The sequence below is a fragment of the Periplaneta americana genome, unplaced genomic scaffold, assembly GCF_040183065.1.
Source record: "Periplaneta americana isolate PAMFEO1 unplaced genomic scaffold, P.americana_PAMFEO1_priV1 scaffold_85, whole genome shotgun sequence".
NCBI lineage: Eukaryota > Metazoa > Arthropoda > Insecta > Blattodea > Blattidae > Periplaneta > Periplaneta americana.
The window spans coordinates 962689-985967 of NW_027185566.1; the positions used below are offsets into that span (position 1 = coordinate 962689).

General features: G+C 35.0%; 2 protein-coding genes across 2 annotated transcripts; one reads left to right on the plus strand and one right to left on the minus strand.

Annotated features, from left to right (window-relative positions):
* Positions 1-8333: 8333 nt before the first annotated feature.
* On the minus strand, positions 8334-9428 carry LOC138694255 (protein RecA-like). Its single transcript, XM_069817787.1, has one exon. The coding sequence runs from the start codon at positions 9426-9428 to the stop codon at positions 8334-8336; it is 1095 nt and encodes a 364-aa protein (XP_069673888.1).
* A 10375-nt stretch (positions 9429-19803) lies between these two features.
* On the plus strand, positions 19804-22173 carry LOC138694256 (ATP-dependent zinc metalloprotease FtsH 3-like). Its single transcript, XM_069817788.1, has one exon. It carries the CDS (start codon positions 19804-19806, stop codon positions 22171-22173), a length of 2370 nt encoding a protein of 789 aa, XP_069673889.1.
* The last annotated feature ends 1106 nt before the right edge of the window (positions 22174-23279 follow it).

Consider the following 23279-nt stretch of genomic DNA (forward strand, 5'->3'; position numbering starts at 1 on the left):
ATAACGGTAACCCCGTTTCTTTCTACTACTTGTACACCTGGAGTTAAAATTCTTCCATATCGCTTAAAATAGTTGTTTTTAAGACGGTTTAGCTCCAAAGGAGAAAGTGTCACCTTGTACTCCATTGCATAAAGTTTGTTGTTAAAAAACTTGACCCACAAACTGTACAAAAGAGAATTCAGGCGGCTAGCATAAGCAACTTCATAGCTAGAAATATGGGTAAAATCCATAATATAATAAGGAGATTTATAAAAAAAATTGTAATTATCATCGTTGATAATCAAATTTCTCAAATCAAAAAAAACTTCATCATCATAATAAATTCTCATTTTCTCTTTATCAATAATGTTAGATTGGGAATCATAGATATCTAGAAGGTCATAAATAGGCATAGATAATGAATAAAACTTTTGCTGTTCTGTTTTCAAAAAGACTTTATTTTTTTTGAGCACATCTAAAACTTGATTATAAGTCATACCTAGTTTTAAACCTTGAAAGTCTAGTGGATTTTCTTGTGCAAATAAAAAAATAGGGCTAAAGAGAATCCCCAAAGAAAACCAAATCGAAAAGTGCCATTTCATCTTTATCTCCTAGGTAATAGCTATCGACATTGACAGAGATTACTTTAGCATAAATGGCCTGGTAAAAGACAATTAAATGAGTCTTCGGTTCGTCTGTTAATTCTATAACTAAATTTTGTTCATTATAGTTACCTCTGGTATTCCCTAAGCCCCCCGAGTATTGACTAGAAAAATAAATGACAAGTTTTTTAGGTCGACGATACCTTCTAAAATCCTGTTTATAATCTAAGTTCCCCGTGTTAATTAGAACCGCTCTAATAGGAACAGGCTGAACCAAGGGTGTAAAAATATCCGAATTTTTATTATTATTCAAAATATATTCTAGTTGAAGCTTTGTTACTGGATCTTTTGTTATAAATCCAGAACTAGGATCCATATCTTTGAGATAGTCTGTCATCTGCTTTATACTAATATAGTTTGGAACTTTGTACTTATCTTTTAACCAACGTCGGTTAGGAGTGTTTTCATAAGTAATGACATCATTATCTTGCATTTGACCAGCAACACTAGGAATAATATTAACCGTATAACGACCCGCTAGGTTGTAGTAATTATTATTATCTTTAAAAAATGTATTAATTTCGCCATCTGACAAATAACGCCCCTGTTTATAAGCAGTAAATAAACTTAAGTGAAAATCGGAGACAAAAAAATAAGGCTTTGTAGAAATTTGATTAATCAAAACTTTTAAAGAAGACTTTTTACCATACTCTAACCAAATGACAAAATCATCTCGCATATCTTCCAAGTATTTATCTTTATAGACTTCACCCACACTGTCCATACGGATATGTATTTGGATAGCATCTCCTTTGTTAGATTGAGATAGAATAATACCACTAAAGATCATACCACTCGTATCTTCTAATAGAATTCGTTTTTGTGGCCAGTCTAAAACTAAATGAACATCTCCCCCTTTAAGGTACCAATCTTGTTTGCTGCTACTGTGAGTACAACTCAAAAAAGAAATATAAACTAAAAGCATTAATGATATTTTTTTCACAACTGTTCCTTTTTTAACTTTCCTGGTAAATTCTTTGGATTTGTTCTAGCTCTAAAGTAGTAATTGTCTTATTTCTTCTTTCCATACGAATACAAATGGACTTGAGTAGTTTGTCCCAGTTGTATTTTTTTAGACCATCAGTACCATACCAGCTAAAGGAAACAATATCTTTAGGAAGAGTTATTTTTTGCTGAGTAATATTACAACAAATTCCTATACTTGTTCCTGTATTGAGTAAAACACCTATTCCTAATACCGTAAAATCTCCAATAATGGAGCCTAGTTTTAAACTTTGTGTTTTGATAGTTTTCCCCAAATACTGTAAAGAGATGGGGCTATAATTATTTTTTAGATTACTTGTTGTCGCCAAAGCTCCAAAATTCACAAAAGAGCCAATATAACTATCTCCCACATATCCATCATGGGCTTTATTACTGAATGACAAAAATACGCTGGTACTAACTTCACCTCCCACTTTGCAACCCTCTCCAATATAAGAACTACGAATACGACCTTGAATAATTTGTGCATCTTTTTTAATTATACAGGGTCCCTCGATATAAGAAAAAGCCTGAATCATAACTCCTTCTTCAATAAAAATACCTCCGTTAAGCGTGTTAAAAACCACAAATGGAGCAATTGAGGCAGATTCTGAAACAAAAAGAGAAGATGGCGAACCTTGAACATAATAAGGACTTTCTAATGGGCAAACTGGTTCTAACATTGCTTCCAAATCTTGATGTAAAATTGCCGATTGAACTTCTAAGAGGTTGGCAATATCTTTTAGACAATGCACAATATGTCGATTCTCTACTTGAATCTTAGATAAAGAACTTTGCAAAATGTCCTCACTGGCACACCTATTTATCTCATATTTTTTTAAAGAAGAACTTATTTTACAAGCCAAAAATTGACCTTGACTAGACACCCAAATATTATCCTTTAAAGACCCCACCACCTCTTGAACCAAATAGGAAGACAAAATATAAGCATTGGAAAACAATATGAGTGGCATCTCAAACATAGAGTCTTGATTACCGTAATACTTGAGACCTGGAGCTTGTTTGTGGATTCTCTCCACCAGTGAATAAGCCCCACATACTAAATTTTCCACTTTCCTTAAATGAGTCAGAGGATAAAAGCACTCCTGAGAAATCTCTTCCACAAAACTAAAATAACCACTTTTATCCATATCTTCCACTTTATAACTGAAAATACCGAAGTATTTCTGAAACTTTGTCTTCTTGTTCCCAAGCTAGATCCAATTTTCCGAAGTGTCCATAAACCGAAGTCTTGTGAAAATTAGGCTGACGAAGCCCGAGTACTTGAATAATTCCAGAAGGGTTCAATGGGAAAATAGCCCGAATTCCTTCCGCTATTTTCTCATCCATCACTTTACCCGTTCCAAAAGTATCCACATAAATAGAAACAGGTTCTGGCTCCCCAATGACATAGGCAAGTTGGATTTCGCATACACTGGCGAGTTGTGCAGCCACAATATTTTTTGCAATATACCTGGCCATATAAGCCCCACTACGATCCACTTTCGTTCCATCTTTGCCTGAAAAAGCCCCCCCTCCATGTCGACCAAACCCACCATAAGTATCCACAATAATTTTTCGTCCTGTTAAGCCCGTATCACCCTGTGGACCACCTAAAATAAAACGCCCTGTAGGATTAATATGAAAACGAGTATGAGGTCGGATAAGATTTAAAGGGAGAGTTTTCAAAATAACTTCTTGTTTCAAAAAATCTCTGACCTTTTCTATTTCAACATCACTTGTGTGTTGAGAAGAAATCACAACATCTGAAATATACTCCACTTGTTTATTTTTATACTTCAAACTCACTTGGGCTTTTCCATCAGGACCTAAAAAACTGTGAGGATCATCCTTACGGACTTGGGCCAACTGCTTAGCCAACTTATGAGAAAGCATAATAGGTAAAGGCATTTTTTCAGGAGTTTCATCTGTGGCAAAGCCAAACATCATCCCCTGATCTCCCGCACCATCTAAATTGACTCCTTGTGCAATATCTGGAGATTGCGTATTAACTTTGATGATTACATCGCAAGTTTGTGCATCTATACCAAACTCTGGCTTTGTATAGCCAATTATTTTTAACTTCTCCCGCACCAAACTGGAATAGTCTATTTCCCTTCCTTTGTAAGAAAGTTCCCCCGCTACTAAAATAAAACCTTTCCTCTTATCTTTATCATAACCTGCAAAGACCTCACAAGCTACTCGTGCTTCTGAGTCTTCTTTTAATGCTCGATCTAAAACTTCATCCGAAATTTGATCACAAATTTTATCTGGATGTCCCTCTGTTACCGATTCAGAAGAAAAAAAACCACTATTAATCATATAACCTCATTTTTCATTCACAGGTGTAAAATTTACTGGAATTTTGGCTGTTTAACAAGCTTATTTCTTCAAAAAAAAGAAAACTCTCCGAGAATAAAAGCATGAAGTGTGTAGCAAAATATTTATTATTCTTCTTTTTATGTAACCCTTACTTGGTCTACACTGATGAACTACAAGATAAATACTACATTTATACCTTAAAAAAAGGCAATGTTTTACAAGAAATTTGTGATATTTTTCATGTGTCTCTAGAAGAACTAAAAAAAAGTAATGAAACAAAAGTTATTGACTATTGGGTGGCAGGTTCAAATATTAAAATTCCTCTTAGCAAAACAACTATTACTCTATATAAAATCCAAAAAGGAGATTCCTTATATTCCATTGCCAAAAAATATAATTTACCTCCCGCCGTATTACAAGAAATAGTAGATCCAAAAATACAAAAAAATATGTGGATTGACAGTGAAATTTTCATCCCCTCCCCTAAAAAAAGCTCACCAACAATCCGTTCACAAAATGCTACCACTCCAACAACTTACACTACCTATACAGTACAATCTGGAGACACCTACTATGGCATAGCTAGAACAGCTCATGTTTCTATAGTAGACTTACAGGTACTCAATAACAACAAGCCTTTACAAGCGGGAATGACCATTCGTATTCCTAACAAAATAGTACCGACAACTACAAAAAGTCCTAAAATAGAGCAGAACCTTACTAAAGACAGCTCTTTAACTACTCCAAGTTACAAAAAACAGCTACTCAATAAAAAGATCCCCTACAATGGAAAACTTTTCCCTCCTTATAAAGGACACTTGAGTTCTTATTCCCCCTTAGTTTCTGGGATCACCTACACCGTAAATAAGGACGGTGGGAAGTATATTTTTTCTCCTATTACAGGAATAATTACGGATATCAAACCTGTCATTGGGTTCGGTATGGGGATTTTTATCACCCATGGGGATACAACAGTCATAGTTGCATCCAAAGGATTTTCTAACTTTTTGATTAAAAAGAACGAAAAAATTCAAATCAAAGAAACCGTGGCTTACGCTGAAAATGGTTATAAACTCTACCTATTTATGATCAAAAATGGAAAAGTTCTCCCCCCTTTCTAAACCTATCATTTATTTTGGCAAAAACTTCTTTTCATGCTATATTTAAACAGTTAAACTAATATATGATGTGAGGGTTTTATGCACTTTTCTATTAACCAAAAGGAGCTAGAAAAAAGTCTAGATATTGCTTCTAGCGTTGTTGCTAAAAAGGTAATTAATCCTGCCCTACAAGGAACTTTACTTTCTATCGAAAATTCAAACCTTAACATACAGGCATCTGATGGTGAAGTGTCCCTAAAAATACAGGATCAAGCCGATATAAAAAAGGACGGAAAAATTTTGGTAAAAGGTGCTTTATTACGAGATATTGTAAAAACCTTTAGTTCTAATAGCGAAATCAGTATTGAAGAAATTGATAACTCTATCAAACTCCATACATCTACTTCCAAAAGAAAAACTATGCTCAATTTGTTATCTCAAGAAGATTTAATTGATTTTCCTGATGTACAAAATAGCGAACTACTGATTTCTCTCAATGCTCTAGAGTTCAAAGAGATGATTATAAAAACTCTCCCTTTTTCTGCTAAAGAAGAAATTCGATTCACTTTTAACAGTCTCTTAATTCAAAAAGATTCTTTAGAATTTAGAATTGTTTCTTCTGATACCAAGAGACTAGCTCTCACTAAAGTATTTTTAACAGAGGAAACAGCTGATTTTAGCATCCTCATTCCTTCTAAGACAGGACAAATCTTAAAAGACATGATCAATTCGCAGGATCCTATTGAAATTTCCAAAAATAAAGATGGGCTGATTGTCTTTAAATACAAAAATACAGTCCTCGTTTCTCCAGAAGTAGATGGAATGTTTCCTGATTATAGAGCCGTTATCCCAAAAGAAACGCCCCATATTGTGGAACTTTCTAAGAGTAGTTTTATCGATACTCTTCGAGGTTTTCAACCGTTCTATTCAGGAGATTCTCAAAAAATCTTGCTCAAGTTCCAAAAAGGGACACTCACTCTAACTACTGATGAAACAGAGCTAGGAAATGACGAAGATCAGATGGATATAGATTATAGTGGTGAAACTTTAACTATGGCCTTTAATTACAAATTTTTAGGAGAGATTTTACAGTATATTTCAGAACCCACACTCCATATCAAAGTTTTATCTCCTGATAAACCCGTCATCTTTGAAGGTAAGGACAATACAAATTCCTTGTTTGTTTGCGTACCTATGAAACTCAATTAAACAAAACCACTTTATAACTGACGGCGGTACTTATTAACCGTCCGTCTCGCTATATAAATCCCTCTATTCTGCAAGAATTCTTGTAGTTTTTGATCTGTGATTTTATGCCCTCGAGTAACTTTTAAGATATCTTGAATCTCTTTTTTTACCCTTTCCTGCGAGAGGTATCGTCCGTTTTTCTGTTTAATATTTTTTGTAATTAGTACAGAAAAAGGGTAAATTTTGTCTTTGTACCAAAAATATTTTTGATGTATTAAACGAGAAATGGTAGAAGGTTGAACATTCAGAGTATTCGCTAAATCTTTTTGAGAAAGTGGGTTAAGTGGCTGTTGGGAATTCACAAAAAATGACTTTTGAACGGACACTATTAGCTCAACAAAGGAGTAAAAAAGTCTTTCTCTTTTCTGATAGGCATGTAAAGTATTTTGAGCCTGTCTAAAAAGCTCTTTGTTATTGGCATTCACCTGTTCATAAGATTTTATGCTCAATGTTAAATCGTTCCCTATAATCAGGTCTAGCAAACCTTTTTCTTCGTCCATAGTAATTTGGCAATCGGGTTTTAAAATAACCGCTTGATTTTGTTCGGAAGCATCAAAGAAATTTTGTATTAATAACAACTCTTCCAGAGCCTCATCTACTTTCAATAAAATAGGAAAAATACGGGGATTACCATATTGATGGAATGTTTTTTGTTGTAGAGTTTCCCTATCTTTTTGAGAGATATTCCCATTTTTTTTTATAGTATGTTCAATTTCTGACCAATAAGTTTGAGCAATCTCCAAATCTTCTCTCTCTTTGAATAAATCTTGAAAAATGGAAAGAATCGGATTTTCTGAGAATTCTCGAATAGGAGCAATTCTTTTGAGTTCTTCAAAAACATCTTGTACTAAATGGGGCAATACTTCCGCATATTTCGCAATAGACTCCAGCGACACACTGAGCATACCATTGGGTAAAATAGAAGTTAGAATAATATCTGCAATCCACTTTTTTTGGGGAGAAAACCCTAAAAATAAAACTTCTTCTTTTAAATCTTCCAACAAAGAAGGATAATCCACAGAATTCACAACACTATCTTGATATTCTTGTTCCAGTTTTTTAAAAAAAGGTCTGCGTTGATATTCTACTTTTAAATAAGGGTTTTCCTCAGCAACCTCATAAAGATATTTTTCTAAATCAAGAAGAGGTAGGGATGTAAGACGAAGTTGTAAAATAACAGTAGGGGTTAGTTTTTGTTCTATTTTTTGAAGAGCTTCTGTTTTCAGTTTTTTAGAATCCATAAAATTTTATCTGTTCAGATTAAAAAACCTGTACGCATTGTTAGTGGTAATATTTTGAGCTTCTTTTACACTCCAGCCCTTAATTTCTGCTATTTTCTCCCCAATATAAGAAACCCATACAGGATGATTTTGCCTACCTCTATGAGGAACAGGAGCAAGAAAAGGGCTATCTGTCTCCGTCATAATTTTGTCTTGGGGCGTAATTTGAACAGCTTTTCTAATCTCTTCATTTTTAGGGTAGGTAATAACCCCCGTATAAGATATATAATAACCTTGACTTAAAATAGCTTCTGCTTCTTTTAAAGATCCTGTAAAACAATGAAAAACTAACTCTTGACTTAAAGAAAAATTTTTTAATATCTCTAAACAATCCATAATAGAATCTCGTGCATGGACAATGACTGGTTGACTCAGTTCTAAAGCTAACTGCAATTGTTGCTCAAAAACAGATTTTTGACTTTTAACATTCTCTGGAGACCGATCACGATAATAATCTAGCCCAATCTCTCCTATAGCTAAAATTTTGGAATTATTTTGGAGTTCTAACTTCATCCGTGCTAAATACTCCCCATTCAAATCTTTGACCGCATCTGGGTGAACTCCCAAACTCCCATAAAGATTGGAAATTTCGGAACACATTTTCTGAATAATACTAAAATCTTTCTCTTCGGTACTAATAAACACAGCAAATTCTAGTTCTTGAAGTTCTTCCACCATTGTTTGAATTTCTTCGGCAGAAGAATAATCTAAAAGAAAATGACAATGTGTATCTACCCAGCGGTTAGACATAAATACTCCTAGAGATATTCCTCTTCTGTTTTCTTTTTACTACGAGAAGTCGTTTTTTTTGTTGGAGGTTCTTCTACATCTTCACTTTTATTAGATTGACTAGACTTTTCTTCTATATTCAATGGTAAATGGTAATGTTCTCTGACTTGTTTTTCCAATTTTTTTGCAATATCTGGGTTTTCTTCTAAAAATTTGAAAACATTATCCTTTCCTTGTCCTAGTTTTTGATCTTGATAGGCGTACCAGGTTCCACTTTTTTGAATTAAATCACAACTCACAGCCTCATCCACAATAGAAGCAATATTATAAGGTCCCTTTCCAAATAGAATTAGAGTCTCACAGGTCTTAAAAGGAGGAGCAATTTTATTTTTTGCAACTTTAATTTTAGTATAGTGCCCATAAACTTCGTCTTTGTCTTTTAATGTTTCACCTTTTCTAATCTCCAGTCTAATGGAAGCATAAAACTTTAAAGCCATCCCCCCAGTTGTGGTCTCTGGGTTACCATAGCCTCCAATTTTCATTCTTAGCTGATTGATAAAAATGACACAAGATTTGGACTTATTAACTGCCGCCGTAATTTTTCTGAGTGCTTGAGACATAAGTCTAGCTTGCATCCCCATTTGTGGATCCCCCATAGAACCTTCAATTTCTGATTTTGGTACCAATGCCGCAACACTATCTACAACTACCATATCTATGGCTCCAGACTTAACGAGTGTTTCTGTAATTTCTAATGCTTGTTCTCCAGAATCTGGCTGAGCCACGTAAAGATCTTTCAGATTGACTCCTAATTTTTCACTATACTCTGGATCCAATGCATGTTCTGCATCTACAAATGCCACCGTACCGCCCATTTTTTGGCACTGTGCCAAAGCAGAAAGGGCAATGGTTGTTTTACCAGAAGACTCTGGACCATAAATCTCTATAATTCGCCCTCTAGGAAAACCTCCAGCCCCAATGGCAATATCTAAGGAAAGAATTCCTGTTGGTATTACAGGAATATTAATTTTATTTTTTTCATCCATTTTATTGATAGATTCTTCACCATATCTCTTTTTAATATCCTTAATGACATTGTCTAGAAGTTGTTTTTTTGTTTCCATATTCTTTTTTGCCTCGATTTTAAGTTGAATGTATAAATTTAAGCATTATCCTAGCCAAAAGGAATATCATTCTGATAATACGAACAAAATCTATAGGAGTTCCAAAGAAAATATATCAGCTCCTTTATCCTGGTAAAAATTATACCTAGGTTAAGTGTGATCAATCTTAAACATGATTAATACCCGCTTTCTTGCATTGAAAAATAGAGCTTCGTTGTAAGGTCCAGTTCCAAAATATATTTTTGGGTCACAATAGATGTCCTACACCCTCTTTAGTTTTTTCGTGCATACCAAGCACGAATCAGAAATGACTGAAAAAACTGAGTAGGCACACCAAAACCATTGGTATGGAGTATATTCTCAACCTCTGGTGGAGAAATAATGGACAAATATTGCTGCATCATCTTTGGAAGAATCTGAATTTTTTCTTCAGATGTACCCGCTTTACGAGATAAAGATTTCCAATTTTCCATAATATCATTGGCATTTTCAGCAGAAAAATCGGCACTGAGTTCAGAAGTAATAAAGCAAGCATCTGACTTAAGGCGTTTTGCAACCCCTGTGATAATGTCCTGTCTTTCAGTCCCAGAGGTATGGTGTAAAACAAGGAGACAAATAGCCGCATCAAACTTCTCAGTTTCTGGAATATCATGAATAAAGCCATGAATAAGGCGACAACGACTCGACAAGCCCAGATCTTGTAATCGATTTTTGCAAACTTCTAACATCGCTTCTGACGGATCAACGGCAACAAATGTAAACAAAGGAAACGCATTTGCCAAAACAATAATTTCTGTCCCAGTTCCTACTCCAACACATAAGATTTTTGACTGAGGCTTTAGATCACCCAACAAAACCTCTATTAAATAATACAAATTGGAATGGATAGGGGCTAGATGACTATTATTTTGATCGTAAGCATAAGCTTGATTTTCCCCAAAAAAGTTGAGTTTGGGATGTTTATGATTATGCATAAATTAACTCCTTATACTAAATAGTCTCCTGAAGCAGTACTGCCGATAAGATCCAAAAGTTATTTCTTGTTTTTTACCCTTGTCGTCGATTAAACACAAAATTTAAGTATTATCTGGATTAAAAGCCAGATTATTCTGAAAATTTGAGCGAAACGAGCCGTATAGTAAAGATAAAAGAAAAATCAAATATTTTAGTTTTTCTTGATCTTGAGAACTCCAGTCTTGCACTTTCAGTTTCTGTTCTATATTTTTTTGTAAATCCAAAGTATCTTTTATATTAACCTCTTCTATACCAGAAAAATAAGGCTCTACCAATGAGATAAGTTCCGAAAACTTCCAATTCAAGACATCTTCTTTTATTGCCCAAGAAAATATCTCTTTGCTCGTAAGTATATTTTGTACGTACTTTACCACATTTTTTTTATTACTAGAGTAATAATTTTTTGTAATCATACTATCTGCCGACATAAAACCATGTTGATATGCTCGATTTTCTCTTTGACAAATTTGAAGTTTTTTAGTCAAAATACGATTTTTTGCTTTCAACCTTTTTATTTCTTCTAAACTCATATAACAAAACCAATTGATTTGAATAATAAAACTAGAATTCACATTCAAATTTTTCTATATTTTACCACTGTAAAGTAGTTATGTATGAAATTTAATATATCGCCATCCTGTCTAGAAGAAATTTCTAAAAGTAGTATTGCTCAAGTCTCCAAGAATAGTTTTTGGGGAGGTTTTTTATCTGATGATTTTGAAAATCCCGAAATCCAAACTATACAAAAACTTCCCCATTTAACTCCTAAAAATTTGGAAAAAGTTTTTGCAGAACAAGAAATCTCTTTTGATACTCTCATTGTTCTAGAGAGTTCTGGTGGAAAAACAGACCTGAAGTCCATTAAGGAATTTTGTTCTGATATGGGTATTTTTTATTACTGTGTCAATCCATTAATATCTCAAAAGGTAAAGCTCCCAAAAAAAATTCAAGAAAAAACACGGAAAAAAACGAACCTAATCCAACAAAGTACAGAAAAAAATAATACTGTAACAGAAACTCAAACCTCAAAAGAAGATCCTACAAAATCCACTCTTATAGAAATAGACACAACTCAACTACGAGAAATTTTTACTCAACCCCAACAAGACTTTCAAAAACGTCCGCAGCAAATTAAAATGATCCGAACCATTTTAGATACTTTCCAAAATTCAGAACACGCTTTTATTGAAGCCGCTACAGGAACAGGAAAGTCTTTGGCTTACCTACTCGCTAGTATTTTGCTGGTAGAACAAACTGGCGAAAGGATGATTATTTCCACACACACAAAAACATTACAATCTCAGCTTTTAGATAAAGATATTCCTAAAGCACTCAAAATGTTGAATTCCAACATACAAGTAGGACTTGTAAAAGGGAAAACTAATTATCTTTGCTTAAGGCGTTTTTTTGATTTTAAGTCCCATATCACACAACAAACTGGCTTATTTATTCAGCGAGAAAATATTGAATCTGCATTGCAAAAATTAGAACTTTGGTTGGAAACAACAACTTCTGGGGATTTAGATTCCATTGGTGGAGAAATTTTGAGTATCCGCTCAGAAATCAATACACAATCTGCACTTTGCAATAAAAGAAAATGTCCTTTTTTTAAAGATTGTTACTACTTTAAACTCTGGAGCCATTTGGAAAACTCTCGAATTATTGTTGTCAACCACGCTCTTTTGGTATCTCAAATGGATATGGAATACAGGGGTATTGATTATGAACTCATCCCTTATTCTAGATATCTTGTAGTAGATGAAGCTCATCATTTTCCTAAAACGGCTCTGAGAGAAGAATCCTTTTCCTCCTATCATTTTATTAACTCTCTCATTCGTCTTACTGGCCAGGACACTCATAAAAAAGGATTTTTAGGTCATTTAGCTCAATTGGTAAAAAATATGGACATCCATTTAGAATTTACAGAATTTTTGGACAAAATCTCCCAAATAGAGAAAAATAGTTTACAATTAAAAACTAAAATGCAAAACTTTTTCCAAATTCTACCCAAAATATTATCTGACAAAGAATATTATCGATTAACCCCCGAAACTCAAGAACAATTTATAAAACACGAAGCTTTATGGTTAGAGATGCAAGGAGCCTGTTTATTATTTTTGTCTAGTATAGAAGATTGCCAAAAAAAAATGAATACATTTGCAGAAGATTTTAAAGAATCTCAAAGCATACTCTACCAGCAAATAGAACAATGCAAAATAGAATTGTCCGAAGGACTGAATTTATGGGCAAAAATCTTTTCTGAGCTTATGCCTAAAACTGCTCTTTGGCTGGAAGAAGTAGGTAATGATTACTGTTTATACTTCGTCAATTTAGATAACCAAGAATTTTTACGAACCAGTTTATGGGAACGTTACCAATCCATCATTTTGACATCGGCGACTTTGAGTGTAAATAAGTCTTTTGAAGATTTAAAGGCAAAACTATTTTTTGTAGGTAGTGCACAAGAAAGCCTTTTACTACCAGTATTCAATTACCAAAAAAATTGCTTGTTTCTAGTTGTCAACGACCTACCATTGCCAATAGAGAATACCTTTAACCAAAAAACGGTAGAACTCATTATCCCCTTAATCCAATCCATAAAAGGAGGTAGTTTAGTCTTGGCTACCTCCAATGAACAAATGAATTTAATAGCAGAATCACTGGCAAAATCTATAAAACGTCCTATCTTAGTACAGGGTAAAGATAGTGTAGTTAACCTTTTAGAATCGGCAAAACAAGAAAGAAACGCCGTCCTTTTGGGAGTAGACAGTTTTTGGGAGGGTATTGACATCCCAGGAGATGCCCTAGAACTAGTTATATTGACCAAAATTCCTTTTAAACCTCCTGGACACCCTGTGACAGATGTTTTGTCTGAAATGGAAAAAGAAATAGGCAACAACCCCTTTGCTACCCTAACGCTTACCGAGGCAACAATAAAATTTAAACAAGGTTACGGTAGATTACTAAGAACTGAAAATGACAAGGGCGTGGTGGTTTGTTTAGACCATAGGCTGATCAGTAAATATTATGGAAAAACTATACAAAATTCGTTATACACCCCTGTAAAAATAGTAAGCCAAAAGCAACTTTTTAACACCGTAAAACAATTTTTTAACCAAAGTAACCTTTAAAATCACCCGGCATAGTTTACTTAGTTCTCAAATATAGTTATATTAGTAAGTGTATGTTGAACACTCAATCACGGAGGCATATTTTATGTTCGGAAAAGATAGAAAATTCTTGGCTAAAAGTGGGTTTTATATCTGGTTTTTTCTCCCTATTTTATTAGTGATAAGTCTTTTAGGGGTGGGATTTTTGATTTCTCAAGTAGGGGATTCTTTTCACAAAAATAATCGCCACCTGATTGTAAAAGGATTGGCAGAACAAGAAGTTCTAGCAGACTTAGCTATTTGGAAAATTTCTTTTACAACTTCTGGAAAAGATCTTGGTTTGATTGGCAAAAAAAGTACTCAAACGCAACAGGCTATCACACAGTTTCTAAAAAAACAGGGCTTTACAGAAAATGAAATGGAAAACGGAGATTTTTGGATCGGTACCAATTCTTCTCAGGACAGCTTAATCACCTATACTGGGTCCATTATTGTAAGGACAAGTAGTATCCAAAAGGTACAAACCGCCAACAAAAATATCTATTCCATTATTAAAGGTGGTTTTCTAGTCTCTTCCGACAATCCAAGATATATTTTCAATAAAGTCAACAATATCAAACCTCAATTGTTGTCTGTGGCTTTGGATAATGCTCGTAAAACAGCCTATATCTTTGCAAAAAATAGTCATACCAAAATTGGAAAGGTACGCTATGCTCATCAAGGGGTCATTTCTATTGTAGCTAGAGATATACAAACCAGCGACAGTTGGACAGAACAAAAATCCCCCAATAAAATTGTACGTATGGTTATTACTGTAGACTACAATCTGATATAACTAGATAGACTATTTCATCACTTCTTTTAAATAATGTCCTGTATAAGAATTTGCAGATTTCGCAATTTCTAGAGGTGTTCCTTGAGCTATGACACTCCCTCCTGCGTCTCCGCCTTCTGGTCCAATATCGATAATGTAATCTGCCACTTTAATTAAATCTAAATTATGTTCAATAATGACCATCGTATTCCCTAAGTCAACCAACCGCTGCAAGACATCTATCAGTTTGTGTACATCGGCAAAATGGAGTCCTGTCGTTGGCTCGTCTAATACATAGAGAGTTTTTCCGGTAGATCGTTTGGCTAATTCTTTGGAAAGTTTGATCCTTTGAGCTTCTCCACCAGAAAGGGTCGTAGAATTTTGACCGAGTTTAATATAGTCTAACCCCACATCCAAAAGAGTTTGCAAAATACGGCTCACCGTAGGATGGTGCTGAAAAAACTCATAAGCTTCACCCACACTCATCTGTAAAATATCATAAATATTTTTACCCTTGTAAAAAACATCCAAAGTTTCTTGATTATATCTTTTCCCTTTACAAACATCACACTCTACATATACATCTGCTAGAAAATGCATCTCAATTTTTTTCACTCCATCACCCGAACAAGCCTCGCATCGTCCTCCCTTAACGTTAAATGAAAATCGCCCTGGAGTAAATCCTTTGAGTTTAGCCTGATTGGTTTGAGCAAAAAGCTCTCGAATATGATCAAAAATTTTTACATAGGTTGCTGGGTTAGAACGAGGAGTACGCCCAATGGGACTTTGGTCTATATTGATTAAAGTATCTATATGTTCTAAACCTTGTACAGAACCATAAATAGCTCGAGCTTTCCCTTCCTGTAAATTCAGATTTTTTTGGCATACAGGAACTAAAGTTTCTCGGACTAAAGAAGACTTACCCGAACCAGACACTCCAGTAACAACAATAAATTTTCCCAGTGGAAAAGATACCGTAATATCTTTGAGATTATTTGTTTTTACTCCCTTAAGAACAATGGATTTACCATTGCCTGAACGAAGTTTTTTGGGGATTTCTATCTTTTTTTTACCCGACAAATATTGACTAGTTAAAGACTCTGAATGAGCTAAAACCTTTTTGAGACTTCCTGCTGTTAAAATTTCTCCACCATGAACACCCGCTCCCGGTCCCATATCGATAATAAAATCCGCCGTACGAATAATCTGTTCATCATGCTCCACAATAATAAGAGTATTCCCCAGTGATTGGAGCTGAATGAGAGTGTCTATCAATTTGTCATTATCTCTTTGATGAAGTCCAATACTCGGTTCATCTAAAACGTATAAAACTCCCGTCAATTTTGTTCCAATCTGTGTAGCCAAACGGATTCTTTGCATTTCTCCACCCGAAAGACTATCTGCATTTCGGTGTAAAGTTAAATAATCTAAACCAACCGCTGTTAAAAAAGAGAGACGAGCTTCAATTTCTTGAATGACTTTATTGGCAATTTGACGATCCGTTTCAGAAAGTTCCAAAGAGGTGAGCCAAGCATAGCTCTTTTGTATGGGTAAAGAAGTTACTCCACCAATGGAATAACCACCAATAGTAATAAATTGGAGTTCTTTTTTTAAACGAAACCCAGCACAATGGGAACAAGTTTCTCGGAGCATAAATTTAGCATAAAATTGTCTACTATGTTCACTCTGTGTTTCTCTATATCGTCTTTCTACCATAGGTATCAAGCCTTCAAAAGGTTTATTAAACTCAAAAGAAGAACTTCCGCCTTCAATCTTGACTTCTAAAATTTCTGTGCCCGTACCGTAAAGAATAATCTGGATAATCTTTTCTGGAAGCTTTTTAATAGGTACATTCAACTTGAATTTATACTTTTTAGCCAATGCCAAAAAGTAAGCTTTATACCATTTGGAACCCTCTATATCTCCAATTAGTCTAACACCATCATCTTCTAGACTTTTCTCCACATCAAAAATTAAATTCGCTTGAGGAGTCAAAATATACCCCAGCCCAGCACAATGCTCACAAGCCCCTTCGGGCAAATTAAACGAGAAAATTCTAGGATGAAGCTCTGGTAAAGAAAAACCACAAATACTACAGGCATATACGGTAGAAAAAGATTTCTCTTGCTCTCCCATTTTTACGAGTAAAAGCCCCTCCGCTTCTCTCACAGCAACTTCTACCGCTTCTGCAATTCTAGATCTCAAATCCTCAGAAATTTCCTTCAGAGTCATTCTATCTACAATCAAAGATATGGTATGTTTTTTGTTTTTTTCCAAATGGATCGTATCTTCTTCTAATGAGACCTTTTCACCATTGATATAAGCGTTTAAAAACCCCTGCAGACGATATTTTTCTAACTGGGTATGATAAGTCCCCTTACGTTCTCTAACAATTGGACTTAAAATTTCAATTTTGGAACCGAATGGGTAGGATAAAATTTCTTCCACAATTTGATCCACAGCTTTTGCCATAATAGGGATACCATCATGAGGGCAATGAGGAACACCCACTCTGGCAAAAAGCACTCTTAAGTAATCATAAATTTCGGTTACGGTTCCTACGGTGGATCTTGGGTTATGAGAAGTTGTTTTTTGATCTATAGAAACAGCGGGAGAAAGCCCTTCAATAGAATCCACTTCGGGTTTTTCCATCATACCTAAAAATTGTCTAGCGTAAGAAGATAGAGACTCTACATATCTTCTTTGTCCTTCGGCATAGATGGTATCAAAGGCCAATGAAGATTTACCAGAACCAGAAAGCCCCGTAATAACAACCACCTTGTTTTTAGGAATATCTACAGAAATATTCTTTAAATTATGGGTTTTAGCTCCCCGAATATTAATGCTAGAATTCATAAAAACCTCGTTATTTTTTAAAGAGAATAATAAAATATAAGGAAAAAGACTGTGTTAAAAAAGTTCTATATTATCGCTTTTTGCTTGATTTTTCTTATAAGCTGCGGAAATGAAGAAACAGAATACCCTGGAGGAACAAATGGTGCTGGGGCGGCAAATACACCGCCTGTGTCTTATAAAATATATACCTTAGTTTTTTATGAGAAACCCTATTCTTCAGAGATGTACTACCATTTAATCAAACTCGCCAACTTTAACAAAATTGAATCCTCCTTTTTTATTTTAATAGATATTGATGACCCTAACTTTAAAAAGAAAATTACCGATTTTCTAGCCAAGCGAACGGACAACATCAATATGATTTCTCTTGGCGTCGTTCCTAAAGAGATACCCGAAATGGAAAAGTTCCAGCCTTATGTGGAAAAAGCGATCTTTTTATTCCCCCAAGAAAAACCGAAATTTGAAACTCTCAGTTCTACAGTCAGTACTTCTAGTACCAGTACTGAAGCTAAAAATACTATTCACGTCTTTCCTGAAAATTATAATTTTTTAGGCAGTAGCATAAAACTACGCTACGCACTACAAGATAAATCTTTTCTAGCTGGTGTACTTAAGTATTTAACGGGTGGAAATATCAACAAACCAGCCATTTCTAATATAGATGAAATAGCCTATATACAGGGAGAAACAAGACCTACCGCCAATATCCGAGTTATGCAAGGAGAAAATTCTAAAAGTTTTAAAGAAACAACCAATATCAACGCCTTAGATGATGGTAGCATCACGGGGATCCCATTGGATCCAAAACAAAATATCCAAGTTCAAGTAATTTCTGGTAAACAACAGAGCAATTACTGGATTGAAGGACTCAGTAGCAGCTTTTTATATTTTAACTTTCAACCTTTGGGCAACAACACTATCAGCATTACCTCATATTTTACTCCTCTGAATCTAGAGGATATCCTTTTTGCTGGGTCTAATATTGAACTGGACAAAGATAACGAAAAAAAAGCCATTTACGCCCTAGAACTTACCATAGAGGAATCTGCCGATACAAAAGCGAATAGTTGGAAAGGAGATTATAAAAACGGGGTTTTATCTTTAAAGGTTCCACAAGAAATTTTGCCCGTTACACTCAATTTAAAAGATGATGCCTGGTCACTCTCGGCACCTGCCTCTGTCAAGAGCTTCGCTGAAGTCAAAGAAACCAAAAAAGATTACGAATCTAGAAGTGCAACCGCCGCTAAGATCACTCTCTCCCTCAAGTCGGATAACTCCAACCTGAGCAAAACGGAAGAGTTCACTTCCGCGGCAAACACACCTGCAGAAGAAACAAAATCAACTTAATAGGAAGCCCTCTAAGTTAAAAATCACCTAGAGGGAAACGTTTTAAAGCGTTTCTTCTTCCCATTCAGAATAAAAAAAGTAAACAAGCTGTTCCGAAATAATCTTGATCGCGTTGTCTAAATAATTCTGATCCCCCAACTTATCTTTTAAGTCTAGGATTTTTAAGGAACTTCCATTTTCCATTTTCCCATCCTTGGTACATAATAAATTATTAGTTGGCTTCCACCACTTCTATATCAAACCAGTTCTGAGAACGATACAAAATAGAAATAAGTAAGAGCTGTACTAATCCTGACCATCCTTTATCAGTAATATATATTTCGGCAGCTTTTTGAATTTTTTCAATTTTTCTTGTCGTAATCGCTTCTAATCCAGAACCAAAAATACCATTTGTTCTGGTTTTTACTTCCACAAAAAAAAGGGTATTATGTTTTTGAACAATGAGGTCTATTTCTCCCAATGGGGTAAAAAAATTCTTTTGGACAATTTTGTACCCTCGCTTGGTTAAATAGTTCGCCGCCAAGTCTTCTCCTATTTTACCTATTCTTTTGTTTTTACTCATTTTTTGTATTAAATTTCCTTCCTAAATGGGTATTAAAAATAATAGTATTTCCATTCTATTCTTACAACAACCAAAAGAGGTTTTATGGCTGAAAGTCCCAAAATATCTCCTAGAGGTAGACGTGTTCCTTCTAGATTTCCTGCATTTTTTATTTTTTTAGGATTTGTACTTTTGTTCCTGTTCTTTTCCTCTTCTTTTAAAGATACAAAAGTTCAAACTTTATCTTACTCTGATTTTATATCTTATAGTAAGGGTATCTTTCAAGTTTCCACTCACCAAAGTACTGATGATCATTCCTCTGCTCCTGATACCGTCTATATTATGCAATTGGAAAGTCGAAATCCAGAACAGCAAATTTATAAAGAAGTTAATGGTGATAGAGTTATAAAAATAGATAGCCATAATAAGGATAGTTATAAAATACTCCCTTATAAAAAGATCGTAAAAGTCAATGTACGCGGAGCCAACACGGTGGATGGTGAAATGATGGATGACCAAAGTGTTAAAGCCTACATCGCTTCTATTCCTGCCAATACATCTATTTTAGACCAAATATCCCAATACCCAGACATTAATGTTAAAGTTATCCCAGAAAGTGATGGTGGAATTTTAGGCTCTCTGCTGAGCTTTTTACCTTGGTTTTTTATTTTCTTGTTCTTTTGGTACTTCTTAATGCGACAAGTGAGTAGTTCTGGAAACAGAGCGTTTAACTTTGTAAAAAGTAATGCCAAACGCTACAACCCAGATAACGAAGGAAAAGTAACATTCAACGACATTGCTGGTTATAAAGAAGCGAAAACAGAACTCTCAGAAATTGTAGATTTTTTAAAAAATCCAGAAAAATACCAAAAATTAGGAGCTAAGATCCCCAAAGGAATTCTTCTTTCTGGAGCCCCAGGAACAGGAAAAACACTCTTTGCCAAAGCCGTTGCTGGAGAGGCAGAAAGACCTTTCTTCAGCATCAGTGGTTCTGAGTTTGTAGAATTATTTGTTGGAGTAGCAGCTTCTCGTGTGCGGGACCTATTTGACAATGCAAAAAAAGTAGCTCCTGCTATCATTTTTATTGATGAACTGGATGCTATTGGTCGTATGAGAGGAGTTGGTAATGGGGGCGGTAACGATGAAAAAGAACAAGCCCTCAATCAGATTTTAGTGGAAATGGATGGTTTTAACAAAGATACGAATGTCATTGTTTTGGCTGCGACCAACCGTGCCGATGTTTTAGACCCCGCCTTGCTCCGACCAGGAAGATTTGATAGACAGATTCGTTTTGAAAACCCTAACGAACAAGACCGTTTAGCTATACTTCAACTACATGCAAAAAGTAAGCCTATCGATCCAAAAATAGATTTTACCCAGATTTCTAAAGATATTTCTGGGTTTTCTGGAGCAGAAATAGCCAACTTAATCAATGAGGCTCTGCTTATCTCTGCTCGTAAAAATAAACCATTTGCAGATGCGGAGGATATTAGGGAAGCTCAGGAAAAAGTCACAAAACAAAAAAATAATCTGGCTTCAGAACCTCCTACTTTTTTTGGGAGGAGTAAGGCTAAATTTTATGATGCAACCTCCAAACCAGCCACTACATTCAAAGATGTTGCCGGTGTTTACGAGGCTAAGGAAGAATTAGTTGAGGTGATCGATTTTCTTAAAAAACCAGAAAAATATACTGCTCTTGGGGCGAGAATCCCTAAGGGAATTTTGCTTACTGGTGCCCCAGGGACAGGAAAGACTCTTTTGGCTAAAGCCGTTGCTGGAGAGGCCGGAAGACCTTTCTTTAGTGTGAGTGGTTCCGATTTTATTGAGATGTATGTAGGGGTGGGAGCGTCTCGTGTTAGAGACTTATTTGACAATGCAAAAAAAAATGCCCCCTGTATTGTATTTATTGATGAAATTGACGCTATTGGAAAAAAAAGAGGCTCCAATTTTGGAGGCGGTAACGATGAACGAGACAATACCCTCAACCAAATTTTAGTAGAAATGGATGGTTTCAACACAAGCGATACCGTCATCGTTTTGGCATCTACCAACCGTGCTGATATTTTAGACCCTGCTCTGCTCCGACCAGGAAGATTTGACAGGCAAGTTACCGTAGAAAAACCTGATTTAAAAGCTAGAGAAGATATTTTGAAAGTTCATGCTCGAAATAAGCCACTTTCTACACAGGTAGATCTCAAAGAACTCGCTCGAGGAACGACAGGTTTTTCCGGAGCAGAATTGGCAAACTTACTCAATGAAGCCGCTTTGCTAACCGCAAGAGATAATAGAACAGAAATTACTCCCATAGATATTGACAATGCAAAAGATAAAGTTCTTATGGGACCTGAGAAAAAAAATATGTTAATGCTAGAAAGAGATAAAATTAACACCGCTTATCACGAAGCTGCACATGCTATAGTGGCACACTATCTACCCCATACAGATCCCGTTTATAAAGTCACCATTATTCCTAGAGGACGAGCTTTAGGAGTAACACAACAGCTCCCTATTGATGACAAACAAGGATACACCAAAACCTACCTACTTAACCGTATTTCTATTTTAATGGCTGGGCGTATTGGTGAAGAAATCCGTTTTGGTCAAGGAGAAATCACAACCGGAGCTTCTAGCGATATTGATGTAGCAACACAAATGGCACAAAGGTATGTCACTCAATTTGGAATGAGCGAAAAACTGGGAATGATCCACTACGAACAAAACAGCTACGAAGGAAAAGGTTACAGTGAAGAAACCGCCAAAATGATTGATGAAGAAATTAGAAGAATTATTGATCAACAATATAAAGTTGCCTACGATCTTTTAGAAACTCATAAAGACAAATTAACAGAAATGTCCAATATTCTTTTAGAAAAAGAAACAATTGATGAAGATGAAATTATTGAGATTTTAGGTGTAAAACCAGGAGTTGCAGAACTCCGTGCCGAAGTAGATGCAGAGTATCAAAAGCTTTTGGCTCGTCAGAAAGCCAGAGGGATTCACTACCAAGAGGAAGAGTCCAAAGAACCTACTTCACCTCAAGAACAGGAAACTCCTTCCGTTTAAACATCATGTTCACTTTCTACCCCCAGTGAAAGCTATTTTCACTGGGGGAGTGCGAGTAAAACTCTTTTTCAAATCGACTCACTCTTCTCATCCGTTTTAAGGGGCATTTAAATGCTCTGTTTATATTCTGTATGAGTAATGATTCTCTGGTATTATAATGAGGCAAACTGTAGAGTTATTGAAGTTAACATCTTTTGATAATCCATATAATATTTCCTCATAACGAGGCTTCGTCAATATCATAAGGGACTAAAAGAATCGTTTTAGATAAAGAAAGACTGAATTTTTAAAAATCTTTATATAAAGCATTTTTAGTAAAAATATAGTTACAAAAAGTAATATGGAACGACTCGTAATAAATCCTTTTTAATTTGTAGAAATTAAGCATGTATAACTTTATGATAAAAATCAAGTAAATTACAATTTATTAACAATAAAAAAGATGAATAAGTAAAAAATTAACACTGGAGAATAAAAGAGGGAGAAGACCTCCCTCTTAGGTAAAAATGATAGAATATCATCTACTTTTTAAAAAGTCATCGTTCTGTCACACCATCTTTCGCGTCTATTTTTCTTTTAAAATATCCGTAACTATTAATTCTGGAGTTAGATGAAATCTCTTATAGAGTTGATCCAGAGGGATTCTATCCGTAAATTCTTTTTCCGCACCAAAATTGAGAACTTTCATATCAGTAGGTCCGTAAAAACTCGCAATTTTTGCACCAAAACCACCTTCCACTTGTCCATCCTCCAAGGTAACAACTATTTTATGATCTTTCTTCAAGCTAGTCATTAATTCTTTGTCTATACCACTCATAAAGCGTGGATTAATCAGTGTAGGAGAAATATTGTGTTCTTTTAGTTTTTGAGAGACTTCTTTTCCTAAGTGGAGAAAATTACCCAACCCTAAAATAGCCACATCCTGTCCTTTTTCTACAACTTTAAATGTATTAATTTTTCCATAATCTTGATCCACAGGCTCATCTGCTTCTACTAAAATTTCTGGTACTCTTATAACAACGGGGTGAGATGTCTGATTTAATCCCCAGTTCAACATAGCAAAATACTCTTGTTGAGTTGTAGGAGCGAGGGAAACAATATTAGGG

Excerpts from the sequence above, each read along its gene's own strand:
- LOC138694256 (XM_069817788.1), top strand. The coding sequence starts at position 19,804 with ATGCGACAAGTGAGTAGTTCTGGAAACAGAGCGTTTAACTTTGTAAAA.
- LOC138694255 (XM_069817787.1), bottom strand. The coding sequence starts at position 9,428 with ATGGAAACAAAAAAACAACTTCTAGACAATGTCATTAAGGATATTAAA.